The sequence below is a fragment of the Patagioenas fasciata genome, chromosome 9, assembly GCF_037038585.1.
Source record: "Patagioenas fasciata isolate bPatFas1 chromosome 9, bPatFas1.hap1, whole genome shotgun sequence".
NCBI lineage: Eukaryota > Metazoa > Chordata > Aves > Columbiformes > Columbidae > Patagioenas > Patagioenas fasciata.
This window is the reverse complement of record NC_092528.1, coordinates 1,011,490-1,029,630: the sequence shown is the minus strand read 5'-3', so window position 1 is coordinate 1,029,630 and position 18,141 is coordinate 1,011,490. Positions and strand designations below refer to the sequence as shown.

Genomic DNA, 18,141 nt, shown 5'->3' with positions numbered 1-18,141 from the left:
CATTTACATCTAGTGTTCAAGAATTGTGTACTTAATTAGATAAGTTTCAGGAGTATGGGTAAAGAGGCAGGTGTGTGAAGAAGTGATAGAAGAATTTTCCAGTTTATATCATAGAATCATAGAAACGTTTCAGTTGGAAGAGACTCTCAGAACCAGTGAGTCCAAACATAACCTTACTTTATCCCTAAACCATGTCCCTGAGAACCTCATCCAAACTCCTTTTAAACCCCTGCAGGCATGGCGACTCCACCACTGCCCTGGGCAGCCTGTTCTAATGCCTGAAAACCCTTTTTGTGGATTATTTTTTCCTAAAATCCAATCTGAACCGCCTCTGGTGCAATTTGGGACCATTTCCTCTTCTCCGATCACTTGCTACTTGGGAGAAGAGAACAACATCTCCCATGCCCCATCCTCTTTTCAGGCACTGCAGAGAACGAGAAGGTCTCCCCTCAGTTCCTGTTCTCCAGGCTGAACAGCCCCAGTTCCGTCAACTGCTCCTCATCACACTTGTGTTCCAGACCCTCAGCAGCTTCATCACCTCCTCTGCACTCTCTCTAGTGCCTCACTGTTCTTCTTATGATGAGGGGCCCAAAACTGAACACAGGAGTCAAGGTGCGGCCCCACCAGTTCCAAGTACAGTGGCACAATCACTTCCCTCATCCCACTGGCAACACTATTCCTGATACAAGCCAGGATGCCGGTGGCCTTTTTGGCCACCTCGGCACACACTGGCTCATGTTCAGCCTCTGTTGATCAACACCCCCAGGTCTTTTTCCAACAGCAGCTTTCCAGCCGCTCTTGCCCAAGCCTGTAGTGTTGCAGGAAGTTGTTACGACCTATGTGCCTGACCCAGCACTTGGCCTCGTTGAACCTCAGACAACTGGCCTCAGTCAGCCAAGATCCCTCTGTATGGCCTTCCAACCCTCCAGCAGATCAACACTCCCACCCAATTTGGTGTCATCTGCAAACTTAATGAGGGTGCACTCAATCCCCTCATCCAGATGATTGACAAAGAGATTAAACAGAACTGGTACCAATACTGAGCCTTGGGGACACCACTTGTGACCGGTCATCAACTGGATTTGGCTCTGTTCACCACAACTCTTCGGCCCAGCCCTCCATCCAGTTCTTTACCCACCCCAGATACACCATCCAGGCCACGAGCTGCAGTTTCTCCAGGAGATGCTGTGGGATACGGTGTCAAAGGTTTTACTGAAGTCTAACGACACAACATCCACAGCCTTTCCCTCATCTACTGGGGGTGTCACCTTATCATAGAAGGAGATCAGGTTTGTCCAGAGTACCTGCCTTTCATAACCCCCTGTTGGCTGGGCCTGATCACATGATCCTCTGGTATGTACTGCCTGATGTTACTCAAGATCACCTGCTCCATGACCTTTCCCTGCATCGAGGGCAGACTGACAGGTCTGTAGTTCCCCAGATTCTCCTTCCAGCCCTTCTTGTAGATGGGTGTCACATCTGCCAACTTCCAGTCAACTGGCATCTCCCTAATTAGCCAGGACCACAGCTAAATAAGGGGAAGTGGCTCAGTGATCGCCTCCGCCAGCTCCTCAGCACCCTTGGGTGCATCCCATGTGACCCCATAGACTTGTGGGTATCCAAGTGGTGTAGCAGGTTGCCAACCATTTCCTCTTGGATTATTTGGGCTTCATTCTGCTTCCTATCCCTGTCTTCTGGCTTGGGGTGGTGGGTACCTGGAGCACAACTGTTCTGACTTAGAGACTGAGGCAAAAAGGTATGTAATACCTCAGCCTTTCCCTTATCTTCTGTCACTATCTTTCCCTCTGCATCCATCGGGGACTGGACATCCTTTTTAGCCCTCCTGTTGTTGCTGATACATTTATAGAAACATTTCTTGTTGTCTTTAACAGCAGTAACCAGGCCTGACTCTAGTTGGGCTTTGGCCCTTCTAGTTTCTCCCTGCATAACTTCATGGCATTCTTGTATTCCTCTTGAGTAGCCTGACACTTCTTCCAAAGATTATAAATTCTGATTTTATTCCTATGTTTCAGCCCCAGCTCTCTACTCAGACAGGCCGGCCTTCCTCCCCGCCAGTTCACCTTCTGGCACATGGGGACAGCTGCTCCTGCTCCTCTGAGATCACCTTCCTGAAGACAGACCAGCCTTCCTGGACTGCGTTGTCCTTCAGAACTGCCTCCCGAGGGTCTCTGCCAACCAACCTTCTGAACAGGTCAATGTCTGCCCTTCAGAAATCCAAAGTAGCAGTTCTGCTGACCATCCTCCTCAAATTCAACTCCTGTCCCTTCACAGGACACCATACAGTTCACACCGTGTGTCTGAGGACGTTGTCCAGTCTCCTCTTGAACACTGTCAGGCTTGGACTGTGACCCCTCCCTGGGGATCCTGTTCAGTGTCCAGCACCTCTGGGTGAAGAACCTCTTCATCATGTCTGAACCCTGGCACATCTTCCTTCTATTCCCTTGGCTTCTGTCATTGGTCACCAAAGACAAGAGATCAGTACCTTCTCTCCCTTCTCACTTTGCCTTGTTGAAGCTCATACAATTGGACTCAGTCAACCAAGATCCCTCAGCATCTGCAAACTTAATGAGGATGCACTCAGTGCCCTCATCCAGATCATTGATAAAGAGATTAAACAAAACTGGCCCCAATACTGAGCCCTGGGGACACCACTCCTGACCAGCCACCAATCAGATTTGGCTCTATTCACCAAAACTCTTTGGGCCTGGCCCTCCAGCCAGTTCTTTACCCATCGCAGATACGCCATCCAGGCCATGAGCTGCAGCTTCTCCAGGAGATGCTGTGGGATACGGTGTCAAAGGCTTTACTGCAGTCTAAGGACACAACACCCACAGCCTGTGTGGCGGATTCACTCCCCACCACAGACTTTCCCTCATCTGCTCAGCCGGTCACCTTGTCATAGAAGGAGATCAGGCTGGTCAAGCAGGACCTGCCTTTCACAAAGCCATGCTGATTGGGCCCGATTGCTCGTCTGGTATGTGTGACCTCACAGTCCTTTCCCAGCCATGTTCTTGCTGTTGGCCTATCCCCTGCAGAGGCAGAAGTGACCTCACAGTCCCCTCCACAGCCATTGGCTTCCTGCTGGACTATGATTTCCTGACACACAAGTGACCACATGGCATCGTACCCAGCCATCACCCTGCTTGTGGTCCGGTGTGTGAGCAGATCAAACTGAACTGCTTTCATCAAATTTATCCAATAGATTTCCTATCAAGGGTTTGAGTGGAGAAACGTTCCTCAGAGGAGCTGCTGTATTTACTCTGGGGCATTTTATATCTCACTTGAAACAGCTCTCCAAGGAAAATATTCATGGAATCCTACGATAACACAGGTTGGAAGAGACCCCTGAACACCATCTCTGTCCCACTGACCTTTATGGCACCCCAAGGAACAGCTGACAGCATCAGTGCTCACTTGGGCTCATCTCACGACATGCACACAATGGACATCCACATGATGTGTATGGTTACATCTCATCTGTACAATGACACATGGACTTTTGACCTTGTATTTCATAGAATCATAGAATCTCTTGAGTTGGAAGGGGCGCACGAGGATCATCGACTCCAACTCCTGTCCCTGCACAGGACACCCCACAGGTCACACCGTGTGTCTGAGGACCTTGTCCAGTCTCTGCTTGATCACTGTCAGGTTGGGGCCCTGACTCCTCCCTGGGAAACTGTTCAGTGTCCAGCACCTCTGCAAACATGGAAACATGGACTTCTGACCTATTCATTCAGTGTAATTCCATGGAGGGACAAAGAACTCTGAGCTGGGGTGAGAGGCCAGTGCTGGAAATGGTGGTTGTGAGGGTCCAGCCCATGACGATTGCCCTGGGTGTCCAGTGCACAGGGGCACAGCCCAGCCCCTGCTCTGCTGGTCCTGCAGGTCTCTGGCAGGAGGCCTGGCTGTGAGAGGACACTGCTGTGTGCCAGCCTGCACACACACACTGTTCAGCTGTGCCCTGGGGTTTGCATCTGTGGCCACTTTTGTGGGCATGTTCTTGAGAGAAGGTTTATAAGAAGACCTAAACCTTCAGGCCCTGCCCCAAGAAGATCACCTTTCTATCTGGAAAGGCTGTTGTGAGCCCAGCTCTGTCACAGCAGTGCCCATTGCCTGTCCCTGCCTGCACTCACAGCACTGACACACAGCAGGACGGGGACCAAGCTGCCAGAGCACTCAGGCCTTGCACCAACACAAGGGATGAGAAGGAGAGTGTGGGAGTGGAACCAGAACAGCTCTGGGAGACCAAGCACTGGTGCTCTGTGGCAGTGCTGCCATGCTGGACTCTCTTCCCTTCTACCCATGCACACAGGAACTGTCCCTGCAGCTCCAAAATAGCCCTGCAGGAGGGACAGAGTGAAAAACAAGTCACTATACGAACCTTTATTTTGTTTAAACAAAAGGAGAGCACGGCTCCTCATTTATACAGCCAGTGGTTATAAAAGAAAAGCAGACAGAGAATTGGAAAGGGGATGAAAACATTATAACAATAAAAAACCAACACACCAAAACAGAAAATCCAGATGACAGGCTAAGCCTGTAATAAGTTACTTTAAAACTCCTATGCAGAAGCAGAGGGGCAGTTTATTACTCCAGAAAACACTTATATATGATTTTGCACAGGGCATCCTTGAGCTCCTGGTTCCTCATGCTGTAGATGAGGGGGTTCACTGCTGGAGGTAACACTGAGTACAGAACAGACACCACCAGGTCCGTGGATGTGGAGGAGAAAGAGGGGGGCTTCAGGTGAGCAAATATGCCAGTGCTGATAAACAGGGAGACCACGGCCAGGTGAGGGAGGCAGGTGGAAAAGGCTTTGTGCCGTCCCTGCTCAGAGGGGATCCTCAGCACGGCCCTGAAGATCTGCACGTAGGACACCATGATGAAAATGAAGCACATAAAAGCTAAACAGCAACTGACCACAAGAATCCCAAGTTCCCTGAGGTAGGTGTCTGAGCAGGAGAGCTTGAGGATCTGGGGGATTTCACAGAAGAACTGGTCCAGGGCATTGCCCTTGCACAGGGGCAGTGAAAATGTATTGGCCGTGTGCAGCAGAGCATAGAGAAACCCAGTGGCCCAGGCAGCTGCTGCCATGTGGACACAAGCTCTGCTGCCCAGGAGGGTCCCGTAGTGCAGGGGTTTGCAGATGGCAACGTAGTGGTCGTAGGACATGATGGTGAGAAGAAAATACTCTGCTGTAGCACAGAAAAAGAAAAAAAAGATCTGGGCAGCACATCCTGTGTATGAGATGGCCCTGGAGTCCCACAGAGAGTTGGCCATGGACTTTTCTCTGTTCTCCCTTTCATAACAATTCCGGGTTTAGTTTCCTCCCATTTCTGATCATTTCCCTGCTGCCTTGAGATTCTCCCCCTGGGAGGTGTTTCCCTGTCCATGTCTCTTAAATGTCAGTGCTCACAGACCCCATCCCACCCTCTGTGCCCTCCCCCTGGCCCTACAGATCCTGCCTGTTCACAGGGCACTGCCTGGGGGCAACTTCCTGTTTGCAGGTTGGAAAACAGGACAGGTCAGACTAAGGCTGACGGGTCCAGCCAATGGTGGAGATGAAGCCCAGGTCGAGGAGGGCGAGGTTGAGCAGGAAGAAGTACATGGGGGTGTGGAGGTGCTGGTCCCAGGCTATGGTGGTGATGATGAGGCTGTTGCCCAGGAGGGCAGCCAGGTAGATGCCCAGGAAGAGCCAGAAGTGCAAGAGCTGCAGCTCCCGTGTGTCTGTGAACGGCAGGAGCAGGAACTGGGTGATGGAGCTGCTATTGGACATCTGCAGCCTCTGGGCATAGGACACTGACAAGTTAGGGGAGATTTCTCTGAGCAAAGTCAAAGCCATTTCTCACACACCCTCCCCTGCTCCACGCTCCCTTGTCCTTTCCCAGACCTTCTTCCAGCTCCGTGTCTGAGCCCTGGGTGGTGCTGGCTGGAGGTGCCGTGAGGAGCAGGGCCTGTGCCCGCTGGCTGCTGAGGAGTCAGCCCTGCTCTGCAGCAGGGGGCATGGGAACAGGGGGCAGGGGACAGTCCTGGGGATCAGCTTTGTCGGATGGAACCAAAACAAGTCTCATCCTTTCCTAAAAAGCATTTTCTTGGTTGCAGCATCTCTGCACTTCTCTGAGGGGCTTTCAGATAACACACAGATGCTGTAGGACAGGTTTCCATCCTGGATGGAACCTCACTTCTTGGAAGGAAACCTCAGTGAAACAGACAAGGGTCCTAATGATGGCATTTGATTCAGGGAGACTCAGCTCATTCCCAGCCCCACAGCCTGCATTGCCCACAGCCCCACAGGGCAGAGCAAACCTGGGACACGTGTTCCCATGGACACACCTGCAGGAAAGGACCCACATGATCAGGCTGTGACTCTGCAGCTGAAACTGCCATCCCCAGAGAGCCTGACAGCAACAACAAGATCCCAACAGCAGTGACCCAGAGCAGGGGAGCAAGAAGGAAAATGTGCTGAGGGTGGGTGTGAGAGAGGCCAGGGCAGAGGCAGCCGGGCACTCAGACAGCGTCACCCTTCCCCAGCTGTGCAGCCACCTCCCAGACACCAACGTTTCCGGGCAGCTGCTCTCAGCCCCTGTGCTCTGCAGAGGAACTGGAGCTCTGGCTGCACAGGAGCTGCTTCATGCCTTGGAGCCCCCGGCCCTGAGGGCAGAGGCTTTGCTGGGTGGGACAGGAGGCCAGGGGGCTGCTCACAGAAGGGATCTGCACTGCAGGGGATCACAGGGACTTTTCTCTGTTCTCCCTCCCATAACAATTCCGGGTTTAGTTTCCTCTCACTTCTGATCATTTCCCTGGTGTCTGGAGATTCTCCCCCTGGGAAGTGTTTCCCTGTCCATGTCTCTTCCCTGTCAGTGCTCACAGACCCCATCCCACCCTCTGTGCCCTCCCCCTGGCCCTACAGATCCTGCCTGTTCACAGGGCACTGCCTGGGGGCATCTTCCTGTTTGCAGGTTGTAAAACAGGACAGGTCAGACTGAGGCTGACGGGTCCAGCAAAGGTGATGCAGGTGCTGTGCACAGGCAGAGGGGTGGTGAAGGGATGTTATGAGCCTTCTGGCAGATGTACTGATCACTCAGAGTTGCACTTCAGGAGTCTCAGTGACTTGTTTAAGCATGAGAGCTCATTTTCATTTTATCCTTTCCTGCACCCCCAACCCCTTGGGATAGGAAACTGAAAAGACAGGCTAAGGAAAGCTCCTTATCTGTCAGGTAATCCTTGCATTGATCTTCTCCTTGGGGCGTCCCCTTGGAAGAATCCTGCAGGACATCTGGAGCTGTGAGCAGTGCTGACCCACACAGTACCCTCTCAACAGCAGAAGCACCTTTCCTACCCTTATGGGGGATGCTCCTTTCCCCTGAAGCTTCTCCCTGCAGCACTGTGGGGATCTCCCCGGTCAGGCTGAGCGCTGACCCTGGCAGGCGGCAGAGTCCCTGCCCCAGCACAGCCCTGGGGTGCAGGGACCCTGCTCTGCAGGACAGCCCTGGGCACCCCTGGGTGCTCACCCGGCTTCACAGCTGTTCAGCATTGCCTGACAAGATCCCCTCCTTACAGATCCCACCAGCTGTGCCTGTGCCAGTTTTAGGAGATGCCTCCATTAGCTACAGCTGCATTGCCCTGCATGCAGAGACTTACCATGGCATGGGCTGCAAAGGCTTCTCCTCCAGTGAGCTCTCAGTCATCCTCCCAATCCTGACCACCTTTCATCTCTCTCTGCCTTGCTCGTCTCCCTGAGATCCCCAGGCAGAGCCCTCAGCCCTGCTGCGCTGTGCAGAGGAGCTGCTCCTGGGCAGAGCTGTCTCTCTGCAGCGCTGCCGCTTGCCAGGAGCTCCCTCTGTCCCAGGAGCCCAGCCCAGCTCAGCAGCACAGGAGCAGCCCAAGGCACTTTAATGACCCCCCTGGTGGGTTTGGTGCTGTGCCCATTGACCTCAGACCCTGAGGTGGAGTTGATGCAACTTCTCAAGAAGTGAAAGTCAGAATCAAACTCCAAAGTTTCTTGCAATGTTATTGGGTCCCACTGAGGGACACAACTGAGAAACCATCCACAGAGTCGGGTTAAAACAGAAAAATGGAGGCAGAGATGACAGATCAGGAAAAGCAAAGTAAATGTCTCTCTGATGCTGAGTAAACCTGGATGTGTTTCATTAACCAAAGGGCCAAGCCCTGACCCCCAGCCCTGGGAAGGCAGATCCTGTCCATCCCACGTTGCCCAGGGCCCTTCCTGGGACAGTGTGATGTGGGTCTGTGCAAGGCCAAGGGCAGGACTATGGTCCCACACCTCCCAGGTTCCTGGCTGGGGACAAGGAGGCCATGAGGCCCCTGTGCTGGAAGGACAAGGTGTCTCCTCACAGGCATCAGAGGTGCAGACAACAGCCATAGCCAAGGGGAGAAGGAGCTCATGTCTGCTGGGGGTTTCAGCCCTTTACATCCCTTGATCATCTCCACCACAGCCTGTCCTGTGCTGTGGCATCCCCTGCACCTCTTTCCCTGCAGGCTGCAGACATCCCCCCTGCTGCCCCACCTTACTCTTGTCTGACTATCTTCCTTCCTTTGCTGACATCTCTGCATCCTCCCCAGCTGTTCCTTGGAGCACAAAGCCTTGGGCTGATGCAGACTCCCTCTGCTGACCTGCTCCACCACAGCAGTGCCCTTCCAGTCACCTTCCTTGCTGCTCATGTCCAGCCTGGACCTCCCCAGCTGCACTTTGGGCCATTATTTCCTTCTCATGCTCTTTCCCACTAGGAAGAAAAACTCCACCACCTCTGAAACCACTCTTCAAGCACTCTCCGGCTACTCCTGCACTGCTGCAGCCTCCCCAGCGCTGCTGGGCCAAAGCAGCCCAGGTCCCTCAGCATCCCACACCATGTGCACAAGGTGCTGAACCTGCTTGGCAGAGCCCTGCACTCTCCAGTTCCTCCCTGCTTCTCCAAACTGGGAAGCCGCACACTGGCACACCCCCGTGTGCGTGGGGTCACAGCAGTGCTGAACCGAATGGGATGAGAACTCCAGGTGTCTGTGTGCCCCCGCTCCTCCTCATGCAGCCCCGTGTGCAGCTGCCTTGTTCATGGTGAGCATGCACCATGGGCTTGTGTGGGGACCTTGGAGTGCCCAGGCCCTTCTCCTCAGGGTCACTGCTCAGCATGTCAGGTCCTGCTCTATCCTGATGTGTAGGGTAATTCTCCCACCCTTATGCAGAATGTTTCACTTCTCCTTGTAAAACTGAAGAGCTTTCTGACGGGTGAATCCCAGATTTCCTCAAAGTTGTGTCCTCTCCCTGGACTGAAGTTCCATTTGCTCAGCTGTTATTGTTTGCATGTAGAGGGCTTGTCCTGATGGGGGTGTGTCTCCCAAGATAACAAGATAAGGAGCTGCAGGGCACTATAAATACCATCTCCTGGAGAAACTGTGGGGTCTTGGGGGCCTGGTACTCGTAATGCCATGTCTGGACTCCAAGGGCAAGTTGTCCTTTATGTCAGAGAACAGCAGGAATGTGTGGAGCTCTGCCTGGGGACAGACAATGTCAGCTGAATTTTGAGGAGTCAGCATGAGAGGGCAGAACAACATGGGCAATGTTGTGGTCACTGGACATCAGCTGCAGACTCACTGGTCAGGAAGAGGAATTAGATGATGCCTTCTTCAAACAGATGAAAGAAGCCTCATGTTTCCAGGGCTGTGTCCTCATGGCAGACCTGAGATATCCCAATATCTGCAAGGCACCAGCCTTCCAGGAGGGTTTGGAGCTCATTGACAACATCTTCCTGACACGGGTGTCTGAGGGGTCAGTGAGGTGAGGTGCCCTGTGGGACTTCACACTTACAAACCACAAAGAGTTGGTCAGGATGGAACAGTCAGGGATGGGAAAGTGGAGCTGAGGCTCCTGGGAGATGATAACAAGGCAAAGAGCAGGATTTCAGGAGAGCAAGCTTTGACCTGCTGAGGGACCTGCTTGGGTCCTATGGGATATGACCTTGGTGTCTGCAGTGCTTTTCTCTCACATTTCCTTCCTCCTCTCTCCCACCTGCTGTTGTGCAGCTTTTTTTACCCTTTCTCAAATTCAATATCCCAGAGGTGCTGCCAGCATCCCTGAGTGGCTCAGATTTGGAAGGCGTGGGTCCATCTTGGAGCAGCTGAAATCAGTTCTGTCTGACGTTGGTGAACGTGAATTGTGAAACAAGGAAGAGGTGGTGAGGGATGTGAACATCAGTGTCCACCTTGGCTGTTGTGACCAGGAAACAGTGGGGTCCCAGGCACCAGAGGGCAGGGAGGGAGGCCAGCAGCAGAGCACAGGCTGGTGGGCTCCAGAGGAGAAGACTTTGACATACTGAGGGGTGGCGACCAATAGAGGTGGTGGCATGGAAGTAGATCTGAAGAGTGAAGGAGCTCAGGAAACCTAAACAAACCTTACAGGACAACCTGCTCCAAGCACAAGAATGATCTTTCCAAGTACCCCTGAAAAGAAGCATTTATCTCATGGGGCTGGACCAGTTCTTCTGTGAAATCCCCCACATCCTCAAGCTCTCCTGCTCACACTCCTACCTCAGGCAACTTGGGCTTATTGTGGTTGGTGTCTGTTTAGCATTTGGGTGTTTTGTGTTCATTGTGCTGTCCTATGTGCAGATCTTCAGGGCCGTGCTGAGGATCCCCTCTGAGCAGGGACGGCACAAAGCCTTTTCCACCTGCCTCCCTCACCTGGCCGTGGTCTCCCTGTTTGTCACCACTGCCATGTTTGCCCACCTGAAACCTCCCTCCATCTCCTCCCCATCCCTGGACCTGGTGGTGTCTGTTCTGTACTCGGTGGTGCCTCCAGCAGTGAACCCCCTCATCTACAGCATGAGGAACCAGGAGCTCAAGGACGCCCTGCAGAAACATATGACTCGATTTCTTCTGAAGCTATAAACTGTATCTATCTTCTTCTACGTAAGAGTTATAGTCTAACTCTTTGCAGGTTCATCCTGTCTGCAGTACTTTTTTTCTCTATTTGTGTTTTTTTCATTGTGATAATGTTTTAAGTCCCTTTGAAATTCACTGTCTGCTCTTCTCACTGAGTGGCTGTGATGATGAGGAATGGTGCTCTCTGTGTATAAACAAAATAAAGGGCCCTTCAGGAAATATTTTTCTGCTGACATCCTAACTCCAAGGCCTTTTTGGAGCTGCAGGGACAGTTCCTGTGTGTCTGGATGGAGAGGAAAAGAGTCCAGTATGGCAGCACTGCCAGGGAGCACCAGCACTGCGTGCTCTGGCACCTTTGTCACCATCCTGCTGTGTATCACTTGTGATCGCAAGCAGGGACAGGCGATGGGGATTGTGTGGCAGAGCTGGCCTCAGAACAGCCTTTCCAGAAAGAAAGGCTTAGGTCTTCATTCAAACTTTTTCTCAGAACCTCCTGCAGTGTCCTCTCACAGCCAGGCCTCCTGCCAGAGACCTGCAGGACCAGCAGAGCAGGGTCTGTGCTGTGCCCCTGTGCACTGGACACCCAACACAATCTGCCCCAATCATCATGGACTAATCCCTCACAATGTCCATTTCCATCACTGGCCTCTCACCCCAGCTCAGAGCGGTTCTTTGTCCCTCCATGGAAAGACAATGAATGAGTTGGTAAGAAGAAGAATGTTTGTGTTCTACAGATGAGATGTGTGCATGCACATCATGTACGTGAGATGAGATTAACAGAAGTGAGCACAAATGCTGTCAGATATACCGGGGGTAGCATTTTGCATCTGAGACACAGCAACCCTGTCTGTACAGACAGACTGGGGGACGAGATCTCAGAATCCCAGAATGTCAGGGATTGGAAGAGACCTGGAAAGCTCATCCAGTGCAATCTCCCCATGGAGCAGGAACACCCAGCTGAGGTTCCACAGGAAGGTGTCCAGGCGGGTTTGAATGTCTGCAGAGAAGGAGACTCCACAACCTCCCTGGGCAGCCTGGGCCAGGCTCTGCCACCCGCACCGGGAAGAAGTTTATTTTCATCTTTCAGTGGAACCTCCTGTGTTCCAGTTTGCACCCATTACCCCTTGTCCTATCATTGGTTGTCACCGCGAAGAGCCTGGCTACATCCTCCTGACACTCACCCTTTATATATTTATGAACACTCATGAGGTCACCCCTCAGTGTCCTCTTCTCCAGCTCCAGAGCCCCAGCTCCCTCAGCCTTTCCTCACACGGGAGATGCTCCACTCCCTTCAGCATCGTGGTGGGTGCGCTGGACTCTCTCCAGCAGTTCCCTGCCCTTCTGGAACTGAGGAGCCACAACTGGACACAATATTCCAGCTGTGGTCTCCCCAGGGCAGAGCAGACGGGCAGGAGAACCTCTCTGACCTACTGACCACCCCCTTCTAACCCACCCCAGGTACCATTGGCCTTCCTGGCCACAAGAGCCCAGTGCTGGCTCATGGTCACCCTGCTGTCCCGAGGACCCCCAAAGCCCTTTCCCCTACACTACTCTCTAGCAGGCTGTTCCCCAACTTATACTGGAACCTGGGGTTGTTCCTGCCCAGATTCAAGACTCCACACTTGCCCTTGTTATATTTCATTAAATTTTCCCCCACTCAACTCTCCAGCCTGTCCAGGTCTCTGATGGCAGCACAGCTTCCAGTGTCAGCCACTCCTCCCAGCTTGGTGTCACCAGCAAACTTGCTGACAGTCACTCTATTCCCTCGTCCAAATCATTGATGAGTATATTGAATAATACTGGCCCCAGCACTGCCCCCTGGGGCACTGCACTGGATCCAGGCCTCAACTGGACTCTGCCCATTGACCACAACTCTCTGGCTTCTTCCCTTCAGCCAGTTCACAGTCCACCTCACTACCCGCTCATCCAGACCGCACTCCCTCAGTTTAGCAGCAAGGTTGCTGTGGGAGACGGTGTCAAATGCTTTACTGAAGTCAAGGTAGATCACATCCACTGCTTTGCCATCATCCATCCACCTTGTTATGTCCTCATAAAAGGCTATGAGGTTGGTCAAGCACGACTTCCCCTTGGTGAAGCCATGCTGACTGCCCCTAATGACCCTCTTATCCTTGATATGCTTTGAGATGGCACCAAGGGTAAGTTGTTCCATCACCTTCCCAGGGATGGAGGTGAGGCTGACCAGTCTATAGTTACCTGGGTTCTCCTTCTTGCCCTTTTTGAAGACTGGAGTGACATTTGCTTTCCTCAAGTCTTCAGGCACCTCTCCTGTTTCCCAAGACGTGGCAAAGATGATGGAGAACGGTCCAGCAATGACCTCAGCAAGCTCCCTCAGCACCCGCGGGTGCATCCCATCCGGACCGATGGATTTATGGATGTCCAGATTGTCCAACTGCTCCCTAACCCAGTCCTCATCAACCCAGGCAAACTCCTCCATTGTCCTGCTTTCCCCATGGGTCTCAGTGGTACAGGGCTCCTCAGGACAGCCCCTGGCAGAGCAGACAGAGACAAAGAAGCATTCAGTAACTCTGCCTTCTCTGTATCTTCTGTCACCAGGGCACCCACCTCGTTCATCAGTGGGCCTACATTGTCTCTGCTGTTAGTTTTATCTGCCACCTATTGGAAAAAGCTCTTCCTGTTGTCCTTGACCCCTCTCGCCAGGTTTAATTCTAAGGAGGCCTTAGCTTTCCTAGTTGCCTCCCTACACCCTCTGACAACAGCCTGATATTCTCCCCAAGTGGCCAGACCCTCCTTCCATGATCTATAAACTCTCCTCTTCCACTTGAGCATCCCCAGCATCTCCCTGTTTAACCACGCAGGTCTCCTGGCTCCCTTCCTTCACTTCCTACGTGTTGGGATGCTCTGATCTTGTGCCCGGTACAAACAGTCCCTGAACACTGACCAACTATCTTGGGCCTCTTTACCTTCAAGCAGCCTTGCCCAGGGGATTTCCCCCTGCAATTGCCTGAATAGGCCAAAGTTTGCCCTGCTCAAGTCCAGGGTTGCAATTCTGCTTGCTATCCTGCTCCTGCCACGAGATCCTGAACTGCACCATCTCATGGTCGCTGCAAACAAGGCAGCTCTCAACCTTTACCGCTTCAACCAGACCCTCCTTGTTAGTGAGGATGAGGTCCAGCAGCTCCTCTCCCAGTCGGCTCCTCCACCCTTTGCATCAGGAAGTTCTCATGGATGCACTTGGTGAACCTCCTGGACTGTGTCTGGCTGAGTCGTCCTTCCAGAAACACAGGGGAGTTCAAACCCCCACGGCAACCAGGGCCTGTGACTGAGGCCGCTCTCAGCTGCTGGAGAGGCCTCGGTAACGTCCTCACCCTGAGCTGGTGGATTGTGATAGACACCCACAGCAGTATCACCCTCATGCTCCCAGTGCTCCCAGTAACCCTCCCACTAACCACTCCAGTGCACCCAATAACCCCCAGTAACCCCTCCAGTGTTCCCAGTAACCCCCAACTAACCTTTCCAGTGATCCCAGCAGCCTCCATTGTTCCCAGTAATCCTCCAAGAGCTCCCAGTAAACCCCCAGTACTCCCAGTATCCCTCCCCATGCTCCCAGTAACCACGTAGTGTTCCCATTAACCCCCCACTAATCATCCTACTGTTCCCAGTAACCCTCCCAGTAAACCTCCCAGTGCTCCCACCAACCTCTCTCAGTGCTCACAGTGAGCCTCAGCAACACCCCATTGCTCCCAGTGATCCCCCACTAGCCCTCCCAGTGATCCCAGTAACCACCTAGTGCTTTCATGTGAGCCCCAGCAATGCCCAGTGTTCTGAGTAACCCTGCCACTGCTCCCAGCAAAACCCCCAGTAACCCTCCCAGTCATCCCAGTAACCCTCCCAGTGCTCCCAAAAATCCTCTTAGTGCTCCCAGTAACCCACCCACTGTTCCCAGTACCCTCCCAGTGTTCCCAGTAACTTTCCCAGTAATCCTCCAGCAACTCCTAATGAACCCAAATGCTCCCAGTAGCCCTCCCAGTGCTCCCATCAAGCCCCCACAGTGCTTCCAGTAACAACCTAGTGCTCCCAGTAAGGCCCCACCAACTGCCCATGTTCCCAGTAATCCTCCCCATACTCCCAGCAACCCCCATTGTTCCCAGTAATCCTGCAAGTACTCCCAGTAAACCCCCAGTGCTCCCAGTGACCCTCTCACTGTTCCCAGAAACCCTCCTCTAATTCTCCTGGTGTTCCCAGTAACCCTCCCTGTAACCTTACCAGTGCTCCCAGTAACCACCTAGTGCTCCCAGTAACTCCCCAGCAAACCCCAGTGTTCCCAATAACCCTCCCAGTGTTCCCAGCAACCCCCCCAGTGCAGCCAGTGACTCCCAGAAGCCCCCCCATTGCTCCCAGTAATCCCCCACTAACACTCACAGTGCTCCCAGTAACCACCATTGTTCCCAGTAATCCTCCAGTAACTCCCAGTAAACCCCCAGTGCTCCCAGTAATGACCCCAGAGACTGACCCAGTGGTTCCAATAACCCACCCAGTGTTACCCAGTAATCCTTGTAGTGTTCCCAGTGAGCCTCCCAGTAACCCTCCCAGTAACCCTCTCAGTAACCCTCCCAGTAACCACCTAGTGATATAAGTACTCCTCAGCAATTCCCAGTATTTCCAGCAACCCTCCCAGTTCTCCCAGTAACACCCACTAATCCTCCTAGTGCTCCAAGTACCCTCCCAGCAATACCCAGTATTCCCAGCAATCCTTCCAGTGCTCCCAGTAACACCCACTAATCCTCCTAGTGCTCCCAGTAACCCCCCACTAACCCCTCCAGTGATCCCAGCAACCCCTATTGTTCCCAGTAATCCTGCAAGAAGTCCCAGTAAACCCCCAGTGCTCCCAGTAAACCTCCCAGGGTTCCCAATATTCCCTCACAAATCCTCTTAGTGTTCCCAGTAACCATCCCAGCTGCCCCCCCCAGTGATTCCAGCAACCCCACCAGTGTTCCCAGCAACCCCTCACTAATCACAGAATCCCAGGATGTCAGGGGTTGAAGGGCCCTGGAAAGCTCACCCAGTGCAATCTCCCCACGGAGCAGGAACACCCAGCTGAGGTTCCACAGGAAGGTGTCCAGGCGGGTTTGAATGTCTGCAGAGATGGAGACTCCACAACCTCCCTGGGCAGCCTGGGCCAGTGTTTTATCACCCTCACTGAGAAGAAATTTCTTCTCAAATTTAAGCGGAACCTTTTGTGTTCCAGTTTGTACCCATTGCTCCTTGTCCTGTCACTGGTTGTCACCCAGAAGAGCCTGGCTCCATCCTCCTGACACTGCCCCTTTCCATATTGATCCCCAGGAATGAGTCCCCCCTCAGTCTCCTCCAGCTTCAGAGCCCCAGCTCCCTCAGCCTTTCCTCACACGGGAGATGCTCCACTCCCTTCAGCATCTTGGTGGTTGCACTGGGCTCTCTCCAGCAGTTCCCTGTCCTTCTGGAGCTGAGGGGCCACAACTGGACACAATATTCCAGGTGTGGTCTTACCAGGGAAGAAAGAAGAACAAGGGAGTGACCCCCAAGCTGCCTTAAAATAGTGGTGCCAGAATCACCTCAGGGCTCAAAATGGCACCAGAATCACCTCCTCACATGGGACATGCTCCACTCCATCATCTTCATGACATGCAGCTCTCCCTGGCTTTCTGAGGGGGCATCCACTTCACAGCATCCCCATCCTGGGGGCTCTGGGCAGTATCCTCTGGGCACTGTGGGGCAGGAGCAGGGTTGGTTGTACAGAAGTGGGTCAGCTCTCCACTCGGGCGTGGAGAGCTGCTGGGTGAAGCTGCCAACTTGGTTCACGCAAGCCAGACAAGACCTTTTCCAGCAATCAAGCATTGATACATCCAGTCTTTCCTGTCACTGAATCCTAGAATCACAAAGTAGTTTGAGTTGGAAGTGACATTCACAGCCCATCTGGTCCAACTCCCTTCGGTGATCAGGGACATCTTCACCAGCTCAGGGTGCTCAGAGCCCCATCCAACCTGGCCTGGGATGTCTCCAGGGATGGTTCATCCACCACCTCTCTGGGAAACCTGTCCCAGTGTTTTACCACCCTCAGTGTAAAACATCTCTTCCTCATTTCACTCCTTGACTCTCTCCTATTCTAGTTTAAACCATCACCCTTTGTCCTACACAACAGGCCCTGCTCAAAAGTCTGTCCCCATCGTTCTTATCGGCCCCTTTTCGGTCCAGAAAGGCTGCAATAACGTCTCCCAGGAGCCTCTCTTCTCCAGCTGAACACCCCAACTCTTAAACTGGCAAACTCATGACATTTTAATTTTTCAATACACTACTGCCACAAAAACATGAGCACATCCTTTTACACAGCATTTTATATAGCATCTGTAGACCCCATAGAGCCCAAATGTCACCACTGGTAAAAGTGCCCCATAGACCAGTTACCAGAGGAATCCCTCAGGGACCAGCACTTGGGCCAACACTGTGGAATGTCTTTATTCTCCCCTGTATGATGTGACGCAGTGAACCTTCAGCTCCTTTGTGGATGGTGCAAAGCTGGGCAGAGGCCTTGGACAACCTCACCTGGTTCACCCTGCCCTGAGCAGGACAGTGAGACAAGATGATGTTCAACCTGAGTTACTGTGTGATTCAAGGAACCTTTCCCTTGGAAAGGTTTTGGAAGAAGGAACAGGTGGAGGAACAAGAAAATAAAATATACAGGCAGAGGAGGAGACCTAAAAGGTGTCAAATAAACAGAGCAGTTCCTGTGAAGAATGTTTCTCTACTCAGATTGTTAGCAGGAAATCTATATTCAGCTCCCCAAACTCCCTGTTCTGCTCATTGGCCCTCCTGGGATTTACAGCACATTTCTTTACATCAGATTCCGCACTGAAGTTTGCACCTCATTGTTACAGCTTCTTTGCAGGAATTATTTCATATTTCCTCAGAGAACTGCAAGTAAACAGGCACCGGGGGAATTTTTAATTAGAGGAAACAAAACAAAAAATGCAACAGAACTTAGTGATGTTTCTCAGTTCTATGGTTAAATTAAGCAGTTTCCAGCGAGGTCCATTGCCATAATTGAAGAGTTGCCTGTAGGGAGTACGAGAGCAACTGCTGAAAGACTTTACCTGCCTGAAACTCAAAGCAGAGTGAGAGCTGAGAGGTTCTGAATGAGCAAAGAGTGAGAGGTGAAGAACCTCTGGGGAGCCATGGAAAGTGCAAATGTTCAGACAGGCTTCTGAA

The 18,141-nt window shown here is 52.6% G+C and overlaps 1 protein-coding gene across 1 annotated transcript; it reads right to left on the bottom strand.

The window, feature by feature from the left end:
• Window positions 1–4,611: 4,611 nt before the first annotated feature.
• LOC139828665 (olfactory receptor 14J1-like) lies at window positions 4,612–5,800 on the bottom strand. The gene is made up of 2 exons (XM_071812806.1): window positions 5,582–5,800; window positions 4,612–5,292 (listed from the first exon to the last, which is right to left on the bottom strand). Exons 1-2 carry the CDS (start codon window positions 5,798–5,800, stop codon window positions 4,612–4,614), a joined length of 900 nt encoding a protein of 299 aa, XP_071668907.1.
• Window positions 5,801–18,141: the final 12,341 nt, after the last annotated feature.